This window comes from Bombyx mori, chromosome 1, assembly GCF_030269925.1.
Source record: "Bombyx mori chromosome 1, ASM3026992v2".
NCBI classification, from domain to species: domain Eukaryota; kingdom Metazoa; phylum Arthropoda; class Insecta; order Lepidoptera; family Bombycidae; genus Bombyx; species Bombyx mori.
In genome coordinates, this window is record NC_085107.1 from 8,069,452 (window position 1) to 8,091,866 (window position 22,415).

Consider the following 22,415-nt stretch of genomic DNA (forward strand, 5'->3'; position numbering starts at 1 on the left):
TGATTAACGATAAACTAAGTAAGTCCGGCAAACAGGACGGTACAGAGGCACACGTGTCCATTCGGAAAGAATGCGATAAAATAACAACGTTATTTAGTACCACGAAATAGAATAGGATCAATATTGAGAAAACAATTCAAAAACAATAGAAGGAAGTTCCACAAAAGTTAAGAATGAGTCATAAAATAGTAGATGTTAAATTTGTAATTTGTTTTTTCATTTGTTCCTCCTAAATAATATCAATATAAATAAATAAAGCTCGACTGTCGCTTATAGTGGTATAGATAACTAGCAGTCTCACTTACGGAGGTCCATGAGGGAAAAACGACTATCTCTTACAGAGGTTTCTGTTTCTCTCTAATAGAGGTTTTAGGAGCTTAAAATGAGGGGTCCTGGCTATTACTCTCACTTATAGAGTTTTCTCACTTATCCAGTTCTCGATTATCCAGGTTTGACTGTATATATATTTTTTAAGTATAAAACTTTTCCTTCTCTTTGATTGCCTTGTTGGGCTACTATAGCAAGGATCCAGATATTCACAAGATATATTATGTAACACAGATGAAGTCATCTGTGTTAAAGATATCTTAGATATCTAGTATTGTTGTACTGTGTTCCCGGACCCTAATAACAACATTCTTGGGGCCACAATATATGCTGTCTCTATGTTCACTTAGGACATAGTTAAATCAATTACAATTGAATCGAATCGAATCTCTCTCCAAAATAGAAGGAAATCAAATTAATAAGAACGTGGTAAAATATGGTTCTCTATTAACAACTTGTCGTGATGATGACAAACCGTACGAGGCGTATGATCTCATTTTGCATCTACCTTTGTACATGTTATTTTTTGTTAATTCAGCTCTTTCTCCAGGCATTGGTGCATCCCAAACACGATAGAGACATCTCAACGTGCCACCTTGATATTTACTTATTGGTAATAATTGGTATTGGTATAAGTTAAATTAAATACGGAAATAATTTAGTTTTCCTCATAGTAGATAGATACAATAGATAATTAAATACCGTTTAAATAGTTAATCGTCGAAATTGAGGGCATTCAAGTTTATTCAATATATAACATATTATAATGATAGTATTATTAGAACTCTATGTTATATCATTGGTAAGTGTTTTCCGTAATGCAATTTGAATACAATGAGCATTCAAAGATTTTGTCACTGTTCTATGACGAATGGGATTTACAACTATAAAACTTATTATTGCGTATGTTATGTGTTCTATGTTTATCCTAATTATTAGTAGGTAGGTGTACTCGACGGCATTTAACTGTCAATGTTTCAGCTTATAGGGTAGAAAAGCCGCTGTAATACAATAAAAAATAGTAAAAGATACATTCAAAGCATTAACCAGTTTATGTATTTTATAGATTCCTAGAGACATATATGGAAAGAAACACGTAGTTATAATCACATTAAATTTCGATTATAGGTAATTGGAATGAGAGCGAACTAATTTGAGCCAATAGATTCCATTGTCTATTTAAATTAGGCAGACTTTAAATCTGTTAGTACTGATATAACAAAACCGCACATTGTTTAGAGATATTTCGAGAGGCAAGACAAGGCACCCACGCTGTCCTTAAAAATATTTTCTTGGCATAATGAGTCATATATATTTTTTTTACCTAAACTGGTAACCGTAGAGGGTTATGCCAGCGTAACCGAACGAGTAGGTAGCTCACGGGGCTCTAACTAGAGGACGTTGCTAACACCAGCTCTAGCAAGAGCAGTGCTTAGCAAAATCTACCATCGGATCGGAAACGCGACCCACTGAGAAGAGAGGCGAGAAACTCAGTAGGCTGTGTCTGTGGGTTAATTTACTCGCCGAGCCTTCGTCGCAGGCGATGGGTTCGGCGAGAACGGAGATCGCTGCCTGAGGGACCTAAAAGCACTGATAATGGATCCGAAATGACGTTTTTAGGGCGACGTCAACTGTTTATCATTGACGAGACATGGAATAAAACAGCTTCATCAAACTTAAAGTGTAAACAATTGTCATACCGATTTGGCCATAGAATAGTGAGAAACAGTAGGCAATGTTGAGTAACCGGAATTACGTCATCAGCAACAATGATCAATAAAAAAAGTAAAATGGTTGATTTAATTTTTAAATGACATTTTAATATGTTTTCTTAATACTATAAATATATTACGCGAACAACTTTTTTTGCACTAGTAAAATTTTATTTTGACATTAAGTTTTAAACAAATTATAATTGTCATATCATCTCCGTGGACCATGTCATGGCTTTCCAGATTCTTCAGAATAAACAACAACAGATAAGATTCAAAGAAAACGTTCGGTGTTGTCATCGATAGTCTTTGACCTTCATGCGACAAACGGTCAGCTCGTGAGCTGAGTGCTTCTCGGTTTCATTCGCCATACACGTTCGGTGGTGATCAGTCACGACCACTGCAATCATGAAGCTATTTATCGCTCTAGTCGGGCTCTTGGCCCTCGCTAAGGCCCTACCTGCGGTAACCCACAGCAAAGTACTTTGTTACTACGACAGCAGGAGCTATGTCAGAGAATGTGAGTACTCTTTTGCTATGCGCTTTCAAATACGCGAAATCCACTTTGCTTCTTAAATAGGTTTTTATTTTAGAATGTTTGAAGATGACGTCAGTAAGGCATTAACCCCTTCTCAAGCAAGTTATTGTTATTTTATTACCAGTTACGTACGTATAGCCAGATGACTTGCGATGACCGTGTTTTCAGATATTTTGCAATCTCCACTGCATTTCAGATATATCGTTTTTTTTTACATGAATTGTTTGTGATTATTAAATGTCCCTATGCAATATGAGATAATTGAAAAATAAAATATGAAATAATATCACGGGGTTTAGCTTGCTTACTTCAGACAGCTAATGGAATCAAAGGCATTGAGACTTATTTTCCCCGGCTCGTTTCTTCGAAATTTATAGTCCTATGGCTACGGTAACCGCTTAAAGAGAACTCTAGCTCCACGAGCAATTATATTATATCATGTAAACTTATTTGGTTTTTGTTTTAACTATTTTTTAATATTATATGTTTGTTTTTTTGTACTGTTGGATTCTCAAATAAATAAATGAATAAAATATAACCTCTAATGTACGGAAGCAGCCTTTTCTGTATTCACCACGAAAGTATTGGCCTTTAAAATAAAATAGGTAAGCTGCATCTGCTTTTTCCTCATTCATTTTGAATTTTCCTGTTAAGCTTAGACGTAATTGTTTACCTTTACTGGCGTAAGTGGACAAGGGGCGTATTGATTGAAAGTTATTGGTGGTACATTACTTGCTAAATCATTAAGCCGTTGTCAAAATCCTTAGAAACCACAACGGGAGCTATGTTCATATAAGATTCTAATTTCATTGGTATAGGAGTCTTGTAAACGAACAAAATGCATGATTTTTGGAGGCAAGAATCAGATGAATAATGATAACAACCATTTATAACGTACAACACGCCTAACCATCAGGTTTTGTAAATGAAAGTCAACCAGTTAAACTATAGCAATTTAGCTGTTGCACCACCATATGTATTTTGCCGAAAATAGAGCTTTAATTAGATAGTTTTAGTATCAATAATCTGTTATTTCTACAGTACTTCATTAGCATATAAATTTGAATCACTTGATGAAAAATAGGTTTGGTTATTGGATCGCATCGTTGTTAGTTTTTCATTTTTATTATGTAGGTTATTTTATCTGACAAAGATGATTCTCTGATCTTGATTGAATAAAATATTATGACCATTTAGGTTAGATATGCAAGATTTCAATTTTGTCTAATAAAAATAGCTTATAATTTGCTAGACATCTATAACACATCTTTATAAAATAGTGATCGCCTAATAATCGACTCGACCAAACAAACTCAGGCCTCAAAATTTAAAAGCATTTGATGTATTAGATTTACTTTATACAAAGAGTAGTTTTGCTATTGCCGATTAGAAAAAAAAAACGGAATGTAGAAAAAAGCAGTGAGGCTTGTTGTTGCTAGTAATAAATATAAAAAAAACGTTCGACGAATTTAGGAGAGAATAAGAAATTTATTTTTCTCTTTGTCTATCTACATCAAGATAAGTTGATATTAAAGTTCTTGTCTAGGTGTCGAGACATAGAAAGAAAAAAACTAAAACTAGAATTCGTATAAAAAGTTGATCTGACCTTATGTTTCTCGATTTGATATTCGAAATACGAGTAAATAAACTGTTGTATTGAAACACTACAATTAAACAATCAATCTTTAAACTATATAAATAAATATACCAAAGAGCCGTATGTAGGATTCTAAATTATTTGATCATTGAAGACGGTGGCCAAATTTATCAGAAATTAATTCTAAGTAAATGTAAATTAAATAAAGTGGTCATACGGTTTGTGTAAACGAAATAATCATATGCTTAAACATACAATACACGCACAAACATAATTCAAGCTTTGTTGCTAATCTTGATTGCGGAACTTTAATAGTTGAAATTCACTCAATTCAAATACCAAGCTAGTACATAATATGCACAATGCATTTCTTTTGCTATCGTTTTTCATAGTTGGAATTTTACGGAAATAATTTTATTATAAACTACTTCTGTATTCGAGATAACGTTAGTGAACAAATGTAAAATGACGTTCTTAGACTTGGAGAGTCCTTGACCTTGCTAGTTAAAGTCGTGAGGAAAACAAAACATACGTACCGTGGAATAAACGATAAATCACATGACTCTAAAATGTTCAGTGACTCAATTTCCTTCGGTAGGGATAAAATATACGCTGCGAGAATTTCTAAATCACTTTAAATTGAGATTTTATATAAAGCTGATTTCGTAGTCATAAAACGAGTTATAACAGGATAGTTTTTATTATGAACTACGGCTCAATTGCTTCCAATTGACATGACCTTAGGGACTGCAAAATATAAATCTGTGTTGAGATAAATTGACCTCTAGTGTGGTCTGGTCGGTTGTGTGATGAAATTATTCTTCAGTTGTTAATTGTTAAGTAGGTAATATTGAAAATAAATTCCCTTACCTGACAATAAACAAAACGATGATGTTTAAATAATAATTCGACGTTATTGTTTTGATTAATCCACTTTCGTAATGTAATCCGTTAGATATTAGCCTTGCAAAGTTAAATAACGATCATTTAAGCAAACTTAAAAGTTTAGGTAAATTTTTTTGGTGGATCGTAAACTGGTGATGTAATTGTTACAGAGGTACAAAGAAGTCGTGGGCGGTAAACATTTGGAATTCGGTTCTGACATTTGATTGAGCTCTGATAATTCTAATCATTAAAAAAATAAAATTATTTTAGTTTTAGTAAGTTTGTAAAAGTGAAAGCTCAGAAATGAAACTAGAATAAACTCTATAGATCTGATATACATAGTCTGTAGGATACTCAATTATGTGGAAGCAATTAGCTTCTGTGATTTTACAAAATAATTATATCTAGAATTTGCGCAATTTTAACAATGTTCATTTAGTTTTATTAACCTGAACGAGAAATGAAATCTTACAATTTAATCTTTAGGTCAATTCAAAACTGCTCGGACGATTCATCGAACCATAAAGCATTCTCTCTAAATCAAACTTTTTTAATCTTTCATACTGGAAATACTACCAGGAACTCATTGATTTCTAAAATTCACATGATACGATTAATTTAACGTAATATGCCGGAGAGGCCATTTAATTTTGAACTGACTAACATTTAATCTATAACCTTACCTATTCTTATCGTTCATTTAATAATAATTTTCGTAAGAAGAAGACTATTCTGGGTTGTTCGGTTTTATTAATGTTGAAACCAACGAATTATATATTTTTAAAAGTTTACAACCTTTTCGATTATTTGGGAAGTTTTCATTTCCCCATCGGTCAAAAATGCTTGGTATTATAATACATAATAATATATCTGTTTAACACCCACCACGAGTTTTTATTTGGCAATCGACCTCATTAAATCGATTTACCCAATTAGTACGATAATATGCATGTAATTCTATCATGCGGGCGTTTAACAATAATCTGTAGTACGTATTTACGATTATTTGACCCACGTGAAGAGGCATTGGCAGGCAATGGGTTGCCGGTCCCCCTGTCAATGTCGTCGCCCTATTAACGTCATGTGGGCTGAAGAACATCGGCTTTTGGTAGTCGCAATGGCTATTATTAAAAAACAGGATTATATTTATAGTATTTTATTTATAAAAGATAATATTCTACCCGGCAACTTTTCAGAATATTACTTTCTTCATTTTGTAAATTATCTTTCTCGTAGGTAAATTAGTGAGGTTAATGCCAATCGAGCTTTAAGCGGCTGCCGGTATGGCCGCTCATAAACAACACAAAAGATCGAAGTCCCAGCTGCTTAGTACAGCGGCTGTCACACTCTTTAAAACAAGCAAATAAGTGCTTCGTGGCAAATTGTCAGGATGGTAGTATCTATTTGCAAGTCTCAAGGTACGCCCTAGTACAAAACTACAGTCACATCTTCTTCTTTTTTCCTATTACCCTCTGCTGGGTTGTAGGCTCGAATCAAACTTTCCCGTTTGCATCAGTCTTGGGCAATATGTTCTACCTCCTCCCACGTCGTGCCCAAGATGCCCAGTTCCTGCTCTACTGAGCGACACTAAGTTGTTCTAGGACGGCCTCTCTTCCTTTTGCTAGACACTTTCCAGGTTTGTGCTCTCTTGAATAGATGGGTATCGAGCTTTCTTAATATGTGATCTATCCAACGTCACTTCCACTTAACGACATCTCTCTCCATTGGTGTCTGCTTACAGTCACACAAATAGAAAAAATTGCCGCTTTGATTTTTATCACACAGTATTATTCTTCCGTCGTTGAAGTATGGTACTGAAAATCTAAAATTCTCAGGCCACTGTTTTAAATATATACGTATCACAATTTTATCAAGAACATTTCAGTGTTTGAAATTATTTTCGGTTCGCACTAGCGATTATTTTTCTTTACCTACGTTTTTACCTGCATTTTCTGCACATTTCCGGTATTTTCATTTATCACGTAAATTTATCACAAGCAAAATACCATTAGTACCATGATAGTCGCACAATTATCATTCTTTATTGAATTGTTGTCAATTCCTTTGAGTTTTGGATAGAACATATTATATTGTCTGAATAGCTTAGAATTGTATATATTTTTTTTAATTTACTAGTTATTTGTTTCGATTCATAAACAACTTAATTGAATTATAAAATGAAAGACATTAACACTGAGCCTATAAGAGATACAGATCTTCACGGTGATCAACTTGAGAACGTAGGTCGTACAAAGTAACATGACAACGCAGATTCTCAAATATATTGCACAATATTGAAGGGGGGCAGTACATTTTTAAATTATTACATAGTAATACATTTTAACTAACCCTTTTACGCTGAATTATTTCGTCTGTTATAGATTTTATTTATTTTATTTTACAGCGAGTAAATATAAAAATGCGTTTGTCTTCAGATAGACCATGAACGGCTCCATAGCCTGTAATTTTTGATGGCCTATATAAATAAAAACAAATCAAGACTGGTTCACCTAACTAACGTTAAATAGTTACAATAATATTTTTTTTCATCATTTCACGATACTTAGCAACGGTTAATATATGATAACCTCTCAAGTCAATCTATCTACTCACAATAGTATCCGAGTACGGCTGTGATACATGAACAGAATGATTCAGAAACTGTAAGCGTTCCATTTTTCGCTATTTGGCGACGAAACGGTCGTATTAATGGCCCTCATTACAGTATATTTGAGTCGTCTATTATCAAAGGTGGCAATCTGTGCATTTGGACAAAAAAAAAATATTGATATATCAATACAGATTGATTTGAATATAATCGTCTCCTTCAAAGAATACGGTTCAAAACCTGCATTAAATAAAGGTTAATAGTTAACCTGTTATTTATCTAAGATGTCGTTCCGAAGAGTTTTGTGACTGCCGATGGAATACAAAGCCAATAATTCGTTTTTCTGATTTACCAATCATTGTCCAAAAGTCAGATTGCCGCCTTTGATAATAGTCAACTCATTTATAACAATTTCTTCATAATGGTTCCATTATTTCTCTTTTTGTTTTAGCCGATTATTCAAAGAGATCGCTAAATGAATGCCTAAACACTAAGGCCATATTGATGTTTTTGCGCAAATTAAATTTCTGGTTAAATAGTCGTGACCTTGTGCTCAAAATGTGACTGTCGAATATAAATCACTGTCATCATTATGACATTAACCAAATAATAATGGCCTTTCGAAGCCTTTCTGAACATTGGATATGATCAAAATCGTCATACTTAGCAAATTAATACGTGAATTTTTGAAATCGTTTAACCCAGGTGTATCACCACTATCCATTGATTCGAATTGTAAATTGTTGATAATTTCTGAAATTACTAAAAAAACGTACTTGTATTTATTTTATGTACGAATTTTTTTATTATTTTTTTATTGTATAGATGTGTGGACGAGCTCACAGCCCACCTGGTGTTAAGTGGTTACTGGAACCCACAGACATCTACAACGTAAATGCGCCACACACCTTGAGATATAAGTTCTAAGGTGTCAGTATAGTTACAACGGCTGCCCCACCCTTCAAACCGAAACGCATTACTGCTTCACGGCAGAAATAGGCGGGGCGGTGGTACCTACCCGTGCGGACTCACAAGAGGTCCTACCACCAGTAATTACGCAAATTATAATTTTGCGGGTTTGATTTTTATTACACGATGTTATTCCTTCACCGTGAAAGTCAATCGTGAACAATTGTCAAGTACGTATTTCATTAGAAAAATTGGTACCCGCCTGCGGGATTCGAACACCGTTGCATCGCTATATACGAATGCACCGGATGTCTTATCCTTTAGGCCACGACGAATTAAGCTAACTGTTAATTTGTATCGGTTCAATAATAATATTCAAATAGTATTTATTTAATGTAATTTATTTATTGTATATTAACGGCAATATACACAAACACATTACTAGCTTTGTACCATTCATTATTAGTTGAACGTACTTTGTAATACACACTTTCATAAACCGGATTTTGTATTTTTTTTCAATCATCATACGTTTACTTACGTAATATATTGCTCAACAACAATTGATAAGGCTTAATTGACATAGAACGGAGAGTAAAATATTGCTTGACCTCTGATATCGCAGTGTTAACGAGTGGCGAAAGATAATATAAGACAATGTGTTTCTAGAGTTTCTTGGAACAATGCGTAGGCGAGATAAATTTTATTTACCGATGTACGTTTTAATGTAAATCGTATTCAATCAATAAATACACAAACCACAATTTGACTTATATAATTTTAGTACTTCATACATAATATTAAGAAGCTTATAGAATTTAAGAAAGTAGGTAGTTACGAAAATCGATTACATCATCACTGGGTCTTGTGTGTTATCAGCAAAATTTCACATTGAGTTTAGTGTTGAATTTATGAACTGATTATACACTTACATAAGCAGTTACTGAAGTTGTTTACATGGCTGGCTTGATTCAATCTTTTGTTGCTTTGCCATGTACCTACTTACTATTTTCTTACAGTGTTTTCATAAAAACGATTAAACACATTGATATCGTCATTTTGGAAACGCTTGCTGCATGTACGTTGTTGTTCTCTGCTATAGAATAAAAAAAAAAAAGTAACGCTTAATGAACGAAATATTTTCTTTCTAGAACTAAACTAAGTCGGACTATTTAATACGTTAATGCTAATAATGCGTTAATAATTGCAACCGTAGAACATCTTTTAAAAGCATGCTTTGATTAAACATTACAATATAAACATATAATATAAAAAAAAAGATGTAAACTTTAGCGCATTAGCAATCCTTTTAAAAACAAGGTAAAGTCGGTTAGTGAGTCATGTCTTTGTACTTCGTATTTTCAATTGAAGGCTATAATGGTAAGCATTCATTACACGAATAAGGAAGGAAAGAAATCGCTAACCGAACCGAAAAAAAAAATGTTAGGCCTTTAATATATCCTATTGATTTTATAAGATTCAACTTTGAAATATTGCTTATGCATAATTTTAAAAGTACTCTATACTAAATAGCCTATATACCCTGTCCCGTATTGCTGTGAAGTAGGAATTCTTTCATCACAATATGAATAATACTATGTGCTTTGAGATAGGTGGTTGAAAACTTAGAGCAACTAAACTATAGTAGAGAATATAGTCATAGGCGAATATTTATAACGTTGGGCAGCTTATCACTCCTCAAACTGGAACACACGAAAGCTTCGCGGCAGAAATAGGCATTACGGTGGCGTTTACTTAAATGATCTCAAAATATAACTTCGTACGAGTAAGTAATAAAACTAATAATTCAAATCTGGTAGGTAAAACTACAATTTCTTTAATCTTTTATCATTATCGGTACGAAGTATTGGGTTTTTTGAAAAAAGAAAAAAAAAGTTTAAAAAAACTAAGAAAACAAGCATTTACAGAAAATCTAACTAAAAAAAAAAAAAATAATAAGTTTTAATTAAAAATAGGTTAAGAAAAAATGATTTTATTGAAAAAAAGCGTGGGGTGAACAGATATGAGTAGAAGGGTAAGAAGGTTAGTGTAACAAACACTATTTTTAATTCAAATTTATTAAAATTTGTTTTCTATTTTTGATTTGGATTTTCTATAAAAGTATATTTTTTCAGTTTTTTTAAACTATTATTTATTTTTCACTTATTAGTTGAATTTAAATTTTTTAAATTTTTTTTTCAATATTTGATTTTCTTCGGTCCTTAATAAGTATACCAAATTTCGAGTTAATCCGACGTTTTGAAGGAGTCAAAATCATGTTCAAAGATTCCCTTACATACTAACATACATACGTCTGAAACTAAGAAAAGCGTATTAAAAAAAAGGAATATTTTAAATTTAAAAAGATAAAAAGTAGATGATTCTCTGAAGTCGCGTTGGCAAAACGTTAACAATTCATACGGTTACGTCATTCAGTACGTACCGGCTGTTAAGTGGTTAATGTAAAGGAAACAATTGAGCTTCGTTACTCAGAAAAACTGCCTACGCATGGATTACTGCGACTTCAAATATTTTGTAGGAAAATAAAACGGGAGTAAAAACAAAATTGATGTTGTAAACAAAAACAAAATGTGGATAAATAAGACAAAAGATCACAAAAGTGATCATTGAACCGTGATGAAAATATTACTTGCTGATAGAATCAAAGCTTACTATTACTTGGTCAAATAATCGTTTGTGAATATTTCTGATGCGAGTAAATATCGCCAGTTGAATCTATAAAGGCATTAACGAAACGCAAATTGCGATATTTAACTGCGCTGGTAATTAGCTATTATTTCGATTGTATACTAGTACAAAATCAGATATTGTGGGAAAGAGTATGTGAGTTTTGCTCTACTACGAATTTCACTATTTCCATAATCGATTTGCTGATTATTGCGAATAACTAAGTAATTTGAATTTAGCATATTTAAAATACATATATTGCAACAACATTGTAGATAGAAATATAAAATAACTTTAATTCTATAATAATATTCATTGTCTTATATTTAACAGCAACATCTAGTTTCGCAAGACAATTTTAAGCAAAATTCTTAATTATATCATAATATATTTCTGAGAATTATTGAACAAACTATTATTCTATTAAAAATACACACAAAACAAAACAAAAATATAAAAAAATTTTTCAACAGTAAATCACATTTAAAATTATCTGGCTATACAAGTTAGTTCTGGGTTAGTTCTTTTTAAAACACACATACGAAATGAAGTAAAATAGTGTTGTTACATTAAGGTTGCCGTCTATTGACATTCTTCATTCACTTCTACTGTTTTCATTCTCAGATGTCCGCCACTATTCTATTGTAATTGAGACTTCGAGCTCATGTCTTAAAGTGGGCGGTGGTAAATTTTGATAACTATATCTGGGCTTGCGAAATGAAGTAAAATAGTGTTGTTAGATTATGTTAGGTTGTTATTATTATTTTATTTATTTATTTTTTATTGCTTAGGTATGTGGACGAGCTCACAGCCCACCTGGTGTTAAGTGGTTACTGGAACCCATAGACATCTACAACGAAAATGCGCCACCCACCTTGAGATATAAGTTCTAAGGTCTCAAGTATATTTACTAAGATTCTTCATTCACTTCTACTGCTTTCATTCTCAGATGTCCACTACTATTCTATTGTAATTTAGACTTCGAGCTCATGTCTTAAAGTGGGCGGTGGTAAATTTTGATAACTATATCTGGGCTTTTACTCGCTTATCTCCAGGTGGGCATTTAGATGAGCTCGTCTACTTATTCTAAAACATACTCACTCTTTGAGGGTTAGTCTGTTTAATACTTTTACAATTTCGGAATTTAGTCGAAGGATGCATTTATCCAGCTCAAGCCCGCATGCTGCCGTTGGACCTCGATCCCGCTCTGTCGTTCTGCACCCACTTGCTGTACGGCTATGCCGGTATCCAGCCTGACACCTATAAGCTGGTGTCCTTAAACGAGAACCTGGACATAGACCGAACACACGACAACTACCGTGCGATCACCAGCTTGAAAGCCAAGTACCCTGGTCTCACTGTATTATTATCTGTTGGTGGCGACGCTGATACCGAAGAACCAGAAAAATATAACCTTCTGGTAAGTGAATGCGATTGATAAATGCTAGTTATTAAGAGTAGTAGAATTTTCTACAGAGATCTGTAAATATTTTTGTAAGTGTCCACGAAGTGTTTCTGTGCTCTAAAGATATTTAAAGAAAATGTTTATTACTCTTTAGTGTTTAATTTTACCTGAATCGACCATCACGGTAAATTCAGTTAGTTGATTGAAATGGAACTGTTGGTGTTTTTAGATAAAAAAAAAACTTGTTCCATAGTTTATATCCCTGAATAGTATTTTTAATAAAAAAAAAATGCAACTAGTTTATTTTATACAGGCGCTCGCAGTTTCTTGGCGCACATAAAAATGTGCAGGTGTAAATTTGTCACCAACAGAATAAGATTTCAATATTAGGGATAATTATTCGAACACCAAGTGAAAGTTGTCAGATGAGCACATTAAAAGCTTACGCGACTTATTGTGGACTTATTGAATAATTTTGAATCAAAAGTTAACATTAAATTTATTTTTGTTTCGGTGAACTCCCTAATTATTTGTAATCGCTAACTAAAAAACTGGGCTTAACTAATTGAAACATGGACGGAGATACCTTATTTACAATCTGGGCAGGCTCATTTAGATCAAAAATTTACAACATAAATATGAAACTAAGTTTATTTGAAACTAGCGACCCGCCCTCGCTTCGCTTCGGAAACATTAAATTTTATAATTAATTGCTGAGTCTCGCGATGTTACCCGCGGTTATTGTCGTACCGCGAGTAACGCCGCGGGGCGAAGCTAGTCTAAAAAAAGTAGCCTAAGTTATTCCTTATATCATCAGCTACCTATCAGTGAAAGTCTCGTCAAAATCGGTCCAGCCGTTCCAGAGATTAGACGGAACAAACAGACAGATAGACAGACAGACAGACTGACAAAAATTGTAAAAAATATTATTTTGGTGTATGTACCGTATATACATATATTCATATGCACGAAGTAAAACGGTTATTTAAATATTACAAACTGACACTCCAATTTTATTTATATGTATAGATAAAGAGTCATCGTGCATTTAAAAATGATATATAATCGAAATATTTCGTATTTTTGTATATTGTATAGCTGGAATCGCAGCAAGCCCGTACTGCTTTCATTAATTCCGGAGTGCTGTTGGCTGAACAATATGGTTTCGATGGAATTGACCTCGCCTGGCAGTTCCCAAGAGTTAAGCCTAAGAAGATCCGCTCGACCTGGGGTAAGTTTCGAATCATGCATTGAAAATAATCTATTTCTGAGCAACAGCCAAAACGTTCATATTTATTTCGCGCTACCTCAGGTAGACATGGAAATAGACAGATATTATTATTATTTTTTAAATACGTATCGTTAACTCAAACATATTTTTAACTCACCCATCTGAGCAGATCTTGCTATTGAATATTTTGATTTATTTAGCATTTTTATAAGCTCTAAATCTATCTCTAATTCCAATTAAACGAAGAAGAAGGCTCTTTGTGATTTAAGATTTCTTTTTCATAATAAGGAACACCGTTTCTGGCGAGGGTCTCACCGTTTCGAGGTCTCTTTTCTTTACTAGAAATAAGAGACCTGCAGTTACAGTTTAGAAAGACTGACATTGGTGTATTGATGTGTGATAAGTTAATTTATTTTTTGACACTAAGACGTTCCTTATGATCTATTATTCTCATTGTGACCTTCGGGTTTCCGTGGTGTAGTGGTTATCACATCTGCCTGACACGCAGAAGGTCCTCGGTTCGATCCCGAGCGGAAACATTCACCTGCAACGTTTCTTTTTGGTACATTCCTGTTATGTTTGAAATAAAAGTTAGTATACTACTCGCCGTCTTGCGTATCACTTGTACCCGTGCGCGCTAACACAACATTGGCGACGAGGTACCCACATTAAAATAAAATAAAAAATGTCACGCAAACTTGGAAGACGTGAAGATGCAGATTTACACAGTGGCTCATCGCGAACGATATTAACGTGCTGAAAAATACCGAAGGAGTCAGAGACGGCCCACATTGCTTAGCATATTCAGCGGATCTACCTACAAACGCGTAGCAGATCTCGTGTCGCCTAAAGAGGTTCAAGAAGTACCATACGAAGACATAGTTAGTGTCTTGGACAACCATTTCATTCCGAAATCAGTGGGTTTTGGCGAGCTTCATAAATTTTATGCCGCCACATAACTACTCCACAGTCACCATCACAATGGGCCGTGAGGTTACGAGGTCTCACTTCTCAATGTAACTTCAGCAATGTAGAAGAAGCATTAAGAGATCGACTCATTATGAATATGCTGGCGGGCGTGGAAAAGGAAACAATCTACGTGCAGGAGCTGACCGGGATGACCTTCGCCAAGGTAATGGAGCTGACTGAGACCTTGCGCAACACCCGCTCGTCTGCTGCTGCTAGCGCTGCTACCGAGACTGTCATTGCAGAGCTGTACAAAATATGCAAGCGTTCTAGTGTACCTCAAAGTGCAAAAGTGAAGTGTTCCGTGTGTGGTTATTCGAATCATAAAGCCACGGAGTGTCGTTTTGCGATTTACATTTATAGGAAGTGCAACGAAAAAGGGATTTTGTGCAGAATGGGCAAATGGGTAAATTATGTTGTAACCGAGAAGGATGACAATGACGACGGTAAATTTTAAAACATTCGGTCTTTGCGAGGTGAACCATTAATCGAAGCCGTATGTGTCAATGGTATCTATATTACTAAACTAGATTTATCTATGGCATAGGTACTGACAGTTCTGTCTCGAAGAAGAATTCCAAAAATTATAATAACTTGTATCAATACGCATAAATGGATCTTCGCGTATGCTCGTCTGGGGTTCGGGTAAGTTGGTGGGCCGTCAGTTTTCTGCGAGAGATGGATACAGTGTTAGCGGGCTTGGACGGCACGCTGTGTTTATTGGTCAGTGTGCATATTACGGGTCGCAATGTCTCTGAATATCTTGAGAGACCACATCAGGTTCTAGAACGGTTGCAAGACGCAGATTTTGTTTTACAAAAGTCTAAATGTCAGTCGTTTCAAGATGAGATCAATTGATTCAAGATGAGCTTTTACTGATGGTAGGACTTCTTGTGAGTCCGCGGGGTTGAGTACCACCACCTGCCTATTTCTGCCGTGAAGCAGTAATGCGTTTGAAGGGTGGGGCAGCCACTTGTAACTATACTTGAGACCTTAGAACTTATATCTCAAGGTGGGGGGCGCATTTACGTTCTGGATGTCTATGGGCTCCAGTAACCACTTAACACCAGGTGGGCTGTGAGCTCGTCCAGCCATCTAAGCAATAAAAAAAAAATTTGGGGTCTACCATTAATAAAGAGGGGCTAATGAAATCACCCTATAAAGTTGACTAGGGTTGATTACAGACAATTTTACTAAATGTGTTATAGAATGTATTTTTTTTAGTTTTAATAGTACCTATACGTCTTGAACTGTTAAGAGAGGAAATGTTATGTTTGAAATAAAAGTTCCTACTGGTCGTCTTGCGTATCACTTATCCCTGTACGCGCTAACACAACAGTTTTTAAAGACTTTCGATATTTAAAACACTTCAACTAAGCTTTAATACTATATTCGCATGTACAATCTCCACTGAATTTTGGAAAATGTTTTCGTTCGAGCTAATTTAAATAGTAATAAAAATATACATAATTATATTTAAGGATCGCTTTGGCATGGAATTAAGAAGACATTCGGCACCACGCCAGTCGATGAGAAGGAATCTGAGCACCGTGAAGGTTTCACTGCCCTTGTTCGTGAATTGAAACAGGCCCTTATCCACAAGCCTAAGATGCAGCTCGGCGTGACTGTTTTGCCCAACGTTAATTCTACAAGTAAGTTATTCCTGCTCTCTCTCTCTCTCTCTCTCTCTCTCTCTGTCTCCTATCCGAAATTTCGTTTTAATAATCGAATATATATATTTTTTTAAACATTTGATATCTGTGTATCCTTGTACATCAACTATGGATTGCAAGAATGAGTTACCGATAGTAAAAACCGTTTTTGAAGTGAAAACTTCTTTAGAATCGTTGTGATTTCAAACCAGATGCAACGGAAAAAACGACAGGTAAGAGACACAAATACAAAAATGTGTAGGATGAAGCCAGCAAAGAATGAGACAGAAATATACATACTATTTAATACAGCGCCATCTGTGAGATTTTTTAATACTAACGTGTGTATGAAAGCTCTTGTAGTGAATTTTAATTTAGGATTATACGTGAAATTAAAACATCAATTCACAGAGGGCGCTACCTTACAATTATTTACTAATGACAAAATTTTACATATACTTAAGACGTTTAGGATAGTTGTATTTTAATTTTGGAAGGTTTCACTTCTACCACGTGTGAATTGCACACATGTATTTTTTTTTAATATCAACATTCTCTTTTCTTTGTCTAGTTTACCACGACGTGCCCGCCATCATTAACTTAGTTGACTATGTAAACGTTGGCGCTTACGATTATTACACTCCGACACGCAACAACAAAGAAGCTGATTACACAGCTCCTATTTACACCCCACAAAATCGCAACCCACTGCAGAACGCCGACGCCGCTGTCACATACTGGTAAGTTCATAAAGTTCTTACTTAATGTATGCGATCTTAATTTTTTGCTGATTAAGTCTTTTTAGCCCACAGCGTATTCTTTTTCTTGAGATTACTCGTCACATATTAAACACATTAAGGTACATCAGTTTTCCTGTGCCTCAAGCAAATCATCACTGTTAACTCTTTTGGATACGCGTATTTCTTCTTGACTCATAATATACCTATTAATGTTAATCTGTTATAGTTGTAAATTTCTCTTACTAACAATATTATTAAACTGTTTTAAGTTTATATAGATAACACTAGCCGCACTCGCCCGCTTCGCTGGGCATTTAAAATTAACATTATTATTTATTGTCATTATTATTAGGGAATCCAACACTCATATAAATATTAGCCTATCGATTAAGTACATGTATTTTCTACATGGATACCAAGTTTCAAGTCAATCGGATACATGGTTCAGTAGTTATAACGGAACATCCGTAAAAAACCACTGTAGATTTAAATATTAGTATAGATATTTACTTTCCATAGTCAGGCTATTGTGAACATATGACATGTTTATTAGCTATATAAATTTGACATTCCTCTGCGTTTCCGTATCAAACTTTTTTCGTCTGTTTCGTCTATATACCTATGTTTCATACTTCAGTGGTTACGTCATTACATTGCTTAGCACCATAGACTAAGTTTCATACTTCAGTGCTTAACACATAGACTATTTCAACCGCTTAGACCTTCAATTTGTTTATAATGCAAACGACACATACGCCTTGTGAAATGTTTGTGACAGATGTCCTTATACTCCCTTTTTATTAGGTCAATCAAAGTTTTATTGCCGTGTTTTCCTTCAACGCGTATCTCGGTTTTGACTTTCGTTACCAACGCCACTGATGGCGCTTCTTGAAAAGTAGGAGGCGAAACTTGAGACAGATTTAATTGTATTTAAAGTCTGCAAATAATTTACGACAGGCGGGTATTCTTAAGACAATACTAATAATAAAAAATACACTAATATTCGTAATTAATTGCGATCCGATTTTATTGACTACATGATTTCAGAAACGAACGATGACCTACTAAGAAATCTATAAAATAATCAAAGAAAAAGAAGATTTTAATAATGATTGATTTTTTTTACTTCGACAGGCTCACGAGCGGTGCTCCAAGCCAAAAGATAGTATTGTCTATCGCGACCTTCGGTCGTACCTGGAAACTGGACGCTGACAGCGAAATTGCGGGAGTCCCTCCAATCCACACTGATGGTCCCGGCGAAGCTGGTAAATATTCTTTAGTCATATTTCATGTGGCATTCATTTTTGAGATGTCTATGGATCCCGGTGACAATTTAACGCCACAGGGGCAGTTACCTTGAATGAACTGGTGTAAAAAAAAAAGAATCGAAGACTTAGTGAGCGTATATCTTTAAAATGACTCCATTAAGTTACGACGGCACCTTGAATGTTAAATTTTGAAATAGGATTTTTACAGTTCGATGCGGTACTATTTTGTACACTCTCATGATAACTATTATTTATCTATTAAACTACCGATCTAAACGACAACCTATAATTTTCCAATTATAAGGACTGATGGCATAAATTGCCTATATCTGTCGTGAAACAATTATGCCTACTGATTTGAAGGGTGTCTTAAACTTTATTGAATAAAATCGGCGTCACGTCATGCATGTTGTGAAGCCCATAGGGGCTCCAGTAGCAATTTTACACCAAGTGACCAATGAACTCTGTTTTCCCGACCACATTATAAAATGATTTTCGAAACTGAATTTTAAGTCACTGGTGGTAGGACGTCTTGTGAGTCCGTACTCGTAAGCACCACCCACGCTGCCCATTTCTGCCGTGAAGGAGTAATGCGTTTCAGTATGAAAGGTGGGGTTGCCATTATAAAAACTGAAATCTTAAAACTCATATCTCAAGGTAGATGACGGCATTTACGTTGTAGATGTCTATGGGCTCCGGTAATCACTTAGCATCAGGTGGACCGTGAGTTCGTACACCCATTTAAGCAATAATAACAAGTTGGCAGGAGCTACTGACCAACTCACACACATATGAAAATCTTTCAATATGGTTCAGATATTTTTTTCTACTTTTCTAGGACCATACGTTAAGACTGAAGGTTTGCTCAGTTACCCAGAAGTCTGCGGTAAGTTGATCAACCCCAACCAGCAGAAGGGAATGCGTCCTCACCTCAGGAAGGTTACTGACCCCAGCAAGCGTTTCGGTAAGTCTTTGTCACGTCAAGCTAATACGTCCTTATCTTAGCTGACTTAATTGAATAACACCTCCTTTAAAAATACGCCTTGGCCTCGCCTCCAAAGTACGGCTAAGTACTTGCTTACCGAATATTTCAGTGCAGCATTGTTTCCAGCTCTGAGGAATAAGTTTACGGTATTACAATATTGAAATTTTCCACCTTATGTTTGAAGACTTCAGAGGCAGTAATCTTGTGATTTATATGGACTTCGACAACCTTTTCACGTAGCTACGATTTGGTTCAACTGGGGTTTCAAAAAACAATATGTTCCCGACTAATTTTGAAAATCTGCATTTACCTTTATGTACATAAGCTTAATAGCAATTTTGGCAATCAGCACGAACATTTAAATTTTCAGAGTTGGGCTTAACGAAGGACACGGATTTAACTTATATTTTTGGTTGGTACTCGTTAATGAAAGCTTTCGCTTCACTAATGCTTATTTTATTTAAAAAAAAAAAACATTCGATGGTCGCAGTTTTTTCGATGCTGACGGAAGCAAATAATGTTCAATAATATTTACATTTAACACAGTTTTATTTATTCTTTATTGTACACACTGTTAATGCAATACAATAATTGCGAAAAGTTATAAAATGGCGAGCTTAACTCAACAATTGAGTTATCTACCAGTTAACCGTTCTTAAAGAGCGAGAGCTTTACATAAGTGGGTAGAAGAGTACACTCTAATCAATTTACTTATTGATACAATACACAATAAAAATAATAATAATAAATAAATAAAACACTAATACATATCCGACTATATACATACACAATTACACACATAAACATATATATACACATACATATAAAATATAATGAAATACATAAAATAAATACATATAAGTAATACTAAATCGATAGATAGTGCTCCTTTAATGCCTTCCTGAATACTTCAAGTCAGGGGCTTGCACGGATTGAGTGCGGAACTGAGTTTTGGTGATGTTAATTTTAGAAGCAGGACATAATTATATGGAAAATTGTGTATTACTTCAAAATTATGTACTCGATATGTACAAACTGTACTCTGAAGGTAAATTTCTAGTGAGGGACGTTACAAAGTAAAATTATTTGTCATGAAATTTCCAAGTTCGCATAAAGTTTTGTAAGCGGTCTCTGTTTGGATTATAATTTGGGCCCGGTAAAGGTTGTGTTACCTGGTATTTAATTTTTTATTCAGTCCACTCTTTTAATGTATGACTTCGATTTTATTTTATTTTGGTTAAATAATTAACGAACATATTTAAAATCATAATCGTAAAGTATAATCATGTAACTGCTATATTAAACAAAATATCTTGTGCGTGTTTATATTGATAGTACGTGGTTACGTGAAATAAAAAGGAATGTGATTCTGTGATCTGTGAATCTGTGATTGTGCAATAAAGAGTACTAATATCTCTTCAATATACAAACGTTTTCAATAGTAGTAGTGTTTAATTTATAGTTTTTTTAAAAACAGTTTGATTCAATGCAGTTATGCAGTGCATGTGTCGTTTTGTTTGTATATGTAGTCCGTTATTTTTATTATTACTGTTACAAATTCAGAACGATTGAATAGTATTTAAACGAATAAGGACTAATTCATTTTGTATCACCAGCCTTGCGGCAGCCTATATTCGTAAATAGCACATATTAATTGCTTTGGACAAATCATTGGTAAAGTTCTTTTTGAATTACCTACTTAGGTATTAACCTCTTTTTTTAAATTATAATAGTGACAAAAAAAATCGTCTTCTATAATATCCAACCTATATAAAATATATTTTATGCAAAAAAGTATAATATTAAACAATAAAGATTATAGAAGTATATAGTTATATAGAAAATATTTTAAACCACAAACCAATTAAATATGGGTATTATTAACGTTTAATTCAAGATAATATCTAGTAAAAAAATGTTTTTTAGGAACATACGCCTTCCGTCTTCCTGATGACAACGGTGAGGGTGGCATTTGGGTATCATACGAGGATCCTGATACTGCTGGCCAGAAAGCTGCTTACGTCAAGTTAGTAATTAAATGTAGATTCTACTATGGAAAATTGCAATATCGCGAAAATGCTTTTCGATCAGGGATAAGTAGGATTGCTTGGAAATTGTAAAGAGCGACACAACGATTTTATATTTCTTTGTATTCAGTCTTTAATTTGACATAAAAGAACAAATTAATATCTCAAAAACAATAAATACAGTCCACCCTCATTTACCACAACGCACCAGAAGGACCATAGTTATGTTATGTATATGACAAATTAAATACAAAAAATATAAAATAGTTGCATCGCTCTTGGCTGCTGGATTTGAAAGAGAAAAAGTGTCATGGCGGACGTCGCTCGCTAACACTTTTTTTTACAATGACGTTCAGAAATTGAACAGTGGTAAAATATTATTTCATGTAGCTTTGTGTCTTTACGATTATATTACAATTAGCTAGATGTATTACTTCTGTTCGTGTGTTTGTGAGTTATTTTATTGTATTGTTATGTTTTTTGCAAATACATAATTTTTTTTATTTTTTTCAGGTCAAAGAATCTCGGTGGTGTCGCTATTGTGGACCTATCATTGGATGACTTCCGCGGTCTCTGTACCGGAGACAAGTATCCAATCCTTAGGGCCGCTAAATACCGTCTCTAAAATATTTTAACTTTTATCACATACGTAATACGAAATCATGTATCCGAAATTGTAATACATATAGTGTATTTTTATTATTACAATTACTCGGATTAATTCAATAGATCAATAAAAATATTTAATATAATAGACTAATCCATTGCTTTTATATCTAAAGAAACAATATGAAATTGATATGGCTTATAATAAAATCCTCTTAATTTCAATGAGTGTTTTATTTATCAGCATAACGGACCTATATGAATCAATTTA

General features: G+C 34.1%; 1 protein-coding gene and 1 non-coding gene across 7 annotated transcripts; both read left to right on the top strand.

Moving 5' to 3' along the window:
- Idgf (imaginal disk growth factor) lies at positions 1 to 22,369 on the top strand. 6 transcript variants are annotated; one of them, XM_062672469.1, is made up of 11 exons: positions 1 to 2,112; positions 2,283 to 2,559; positions 12,434 to 12,684; positions 13,768 to 13,900; positions 16,348 to 16,518; positions 17,090 to 17,258; positions 18,393 to 18,523; positions 19,365 to 19,490; positions 19,882 to 19,923; positions 21,438 to 21,537; positions 22,052 to 22,369. In XM_062672469.1, exons 2-11 carry the CDS (start codon positions 2,448 to 2,450, stop codon positions 22,161 to 22,163), a joined length of 1,347 nt encoding a protein of 448 aa, XP_062528453.1. In that variant the 5' UTR covers positions 1 to 2,112; positions 2,283 to 2,447; the 3' UTR covers positions 22,164 to 22,369.
- TRNAV-GAC (transfer RNA valine (anticodon GAC)) lies at positions 14,367 to 14,439 on the top strand. The gene has a single exon. It is a non-coding gene; the product is annotated as a tRNA-Val (tRNA).
- Positions 22,370 to 22,415: the final 46 nt, after the last annotated feature.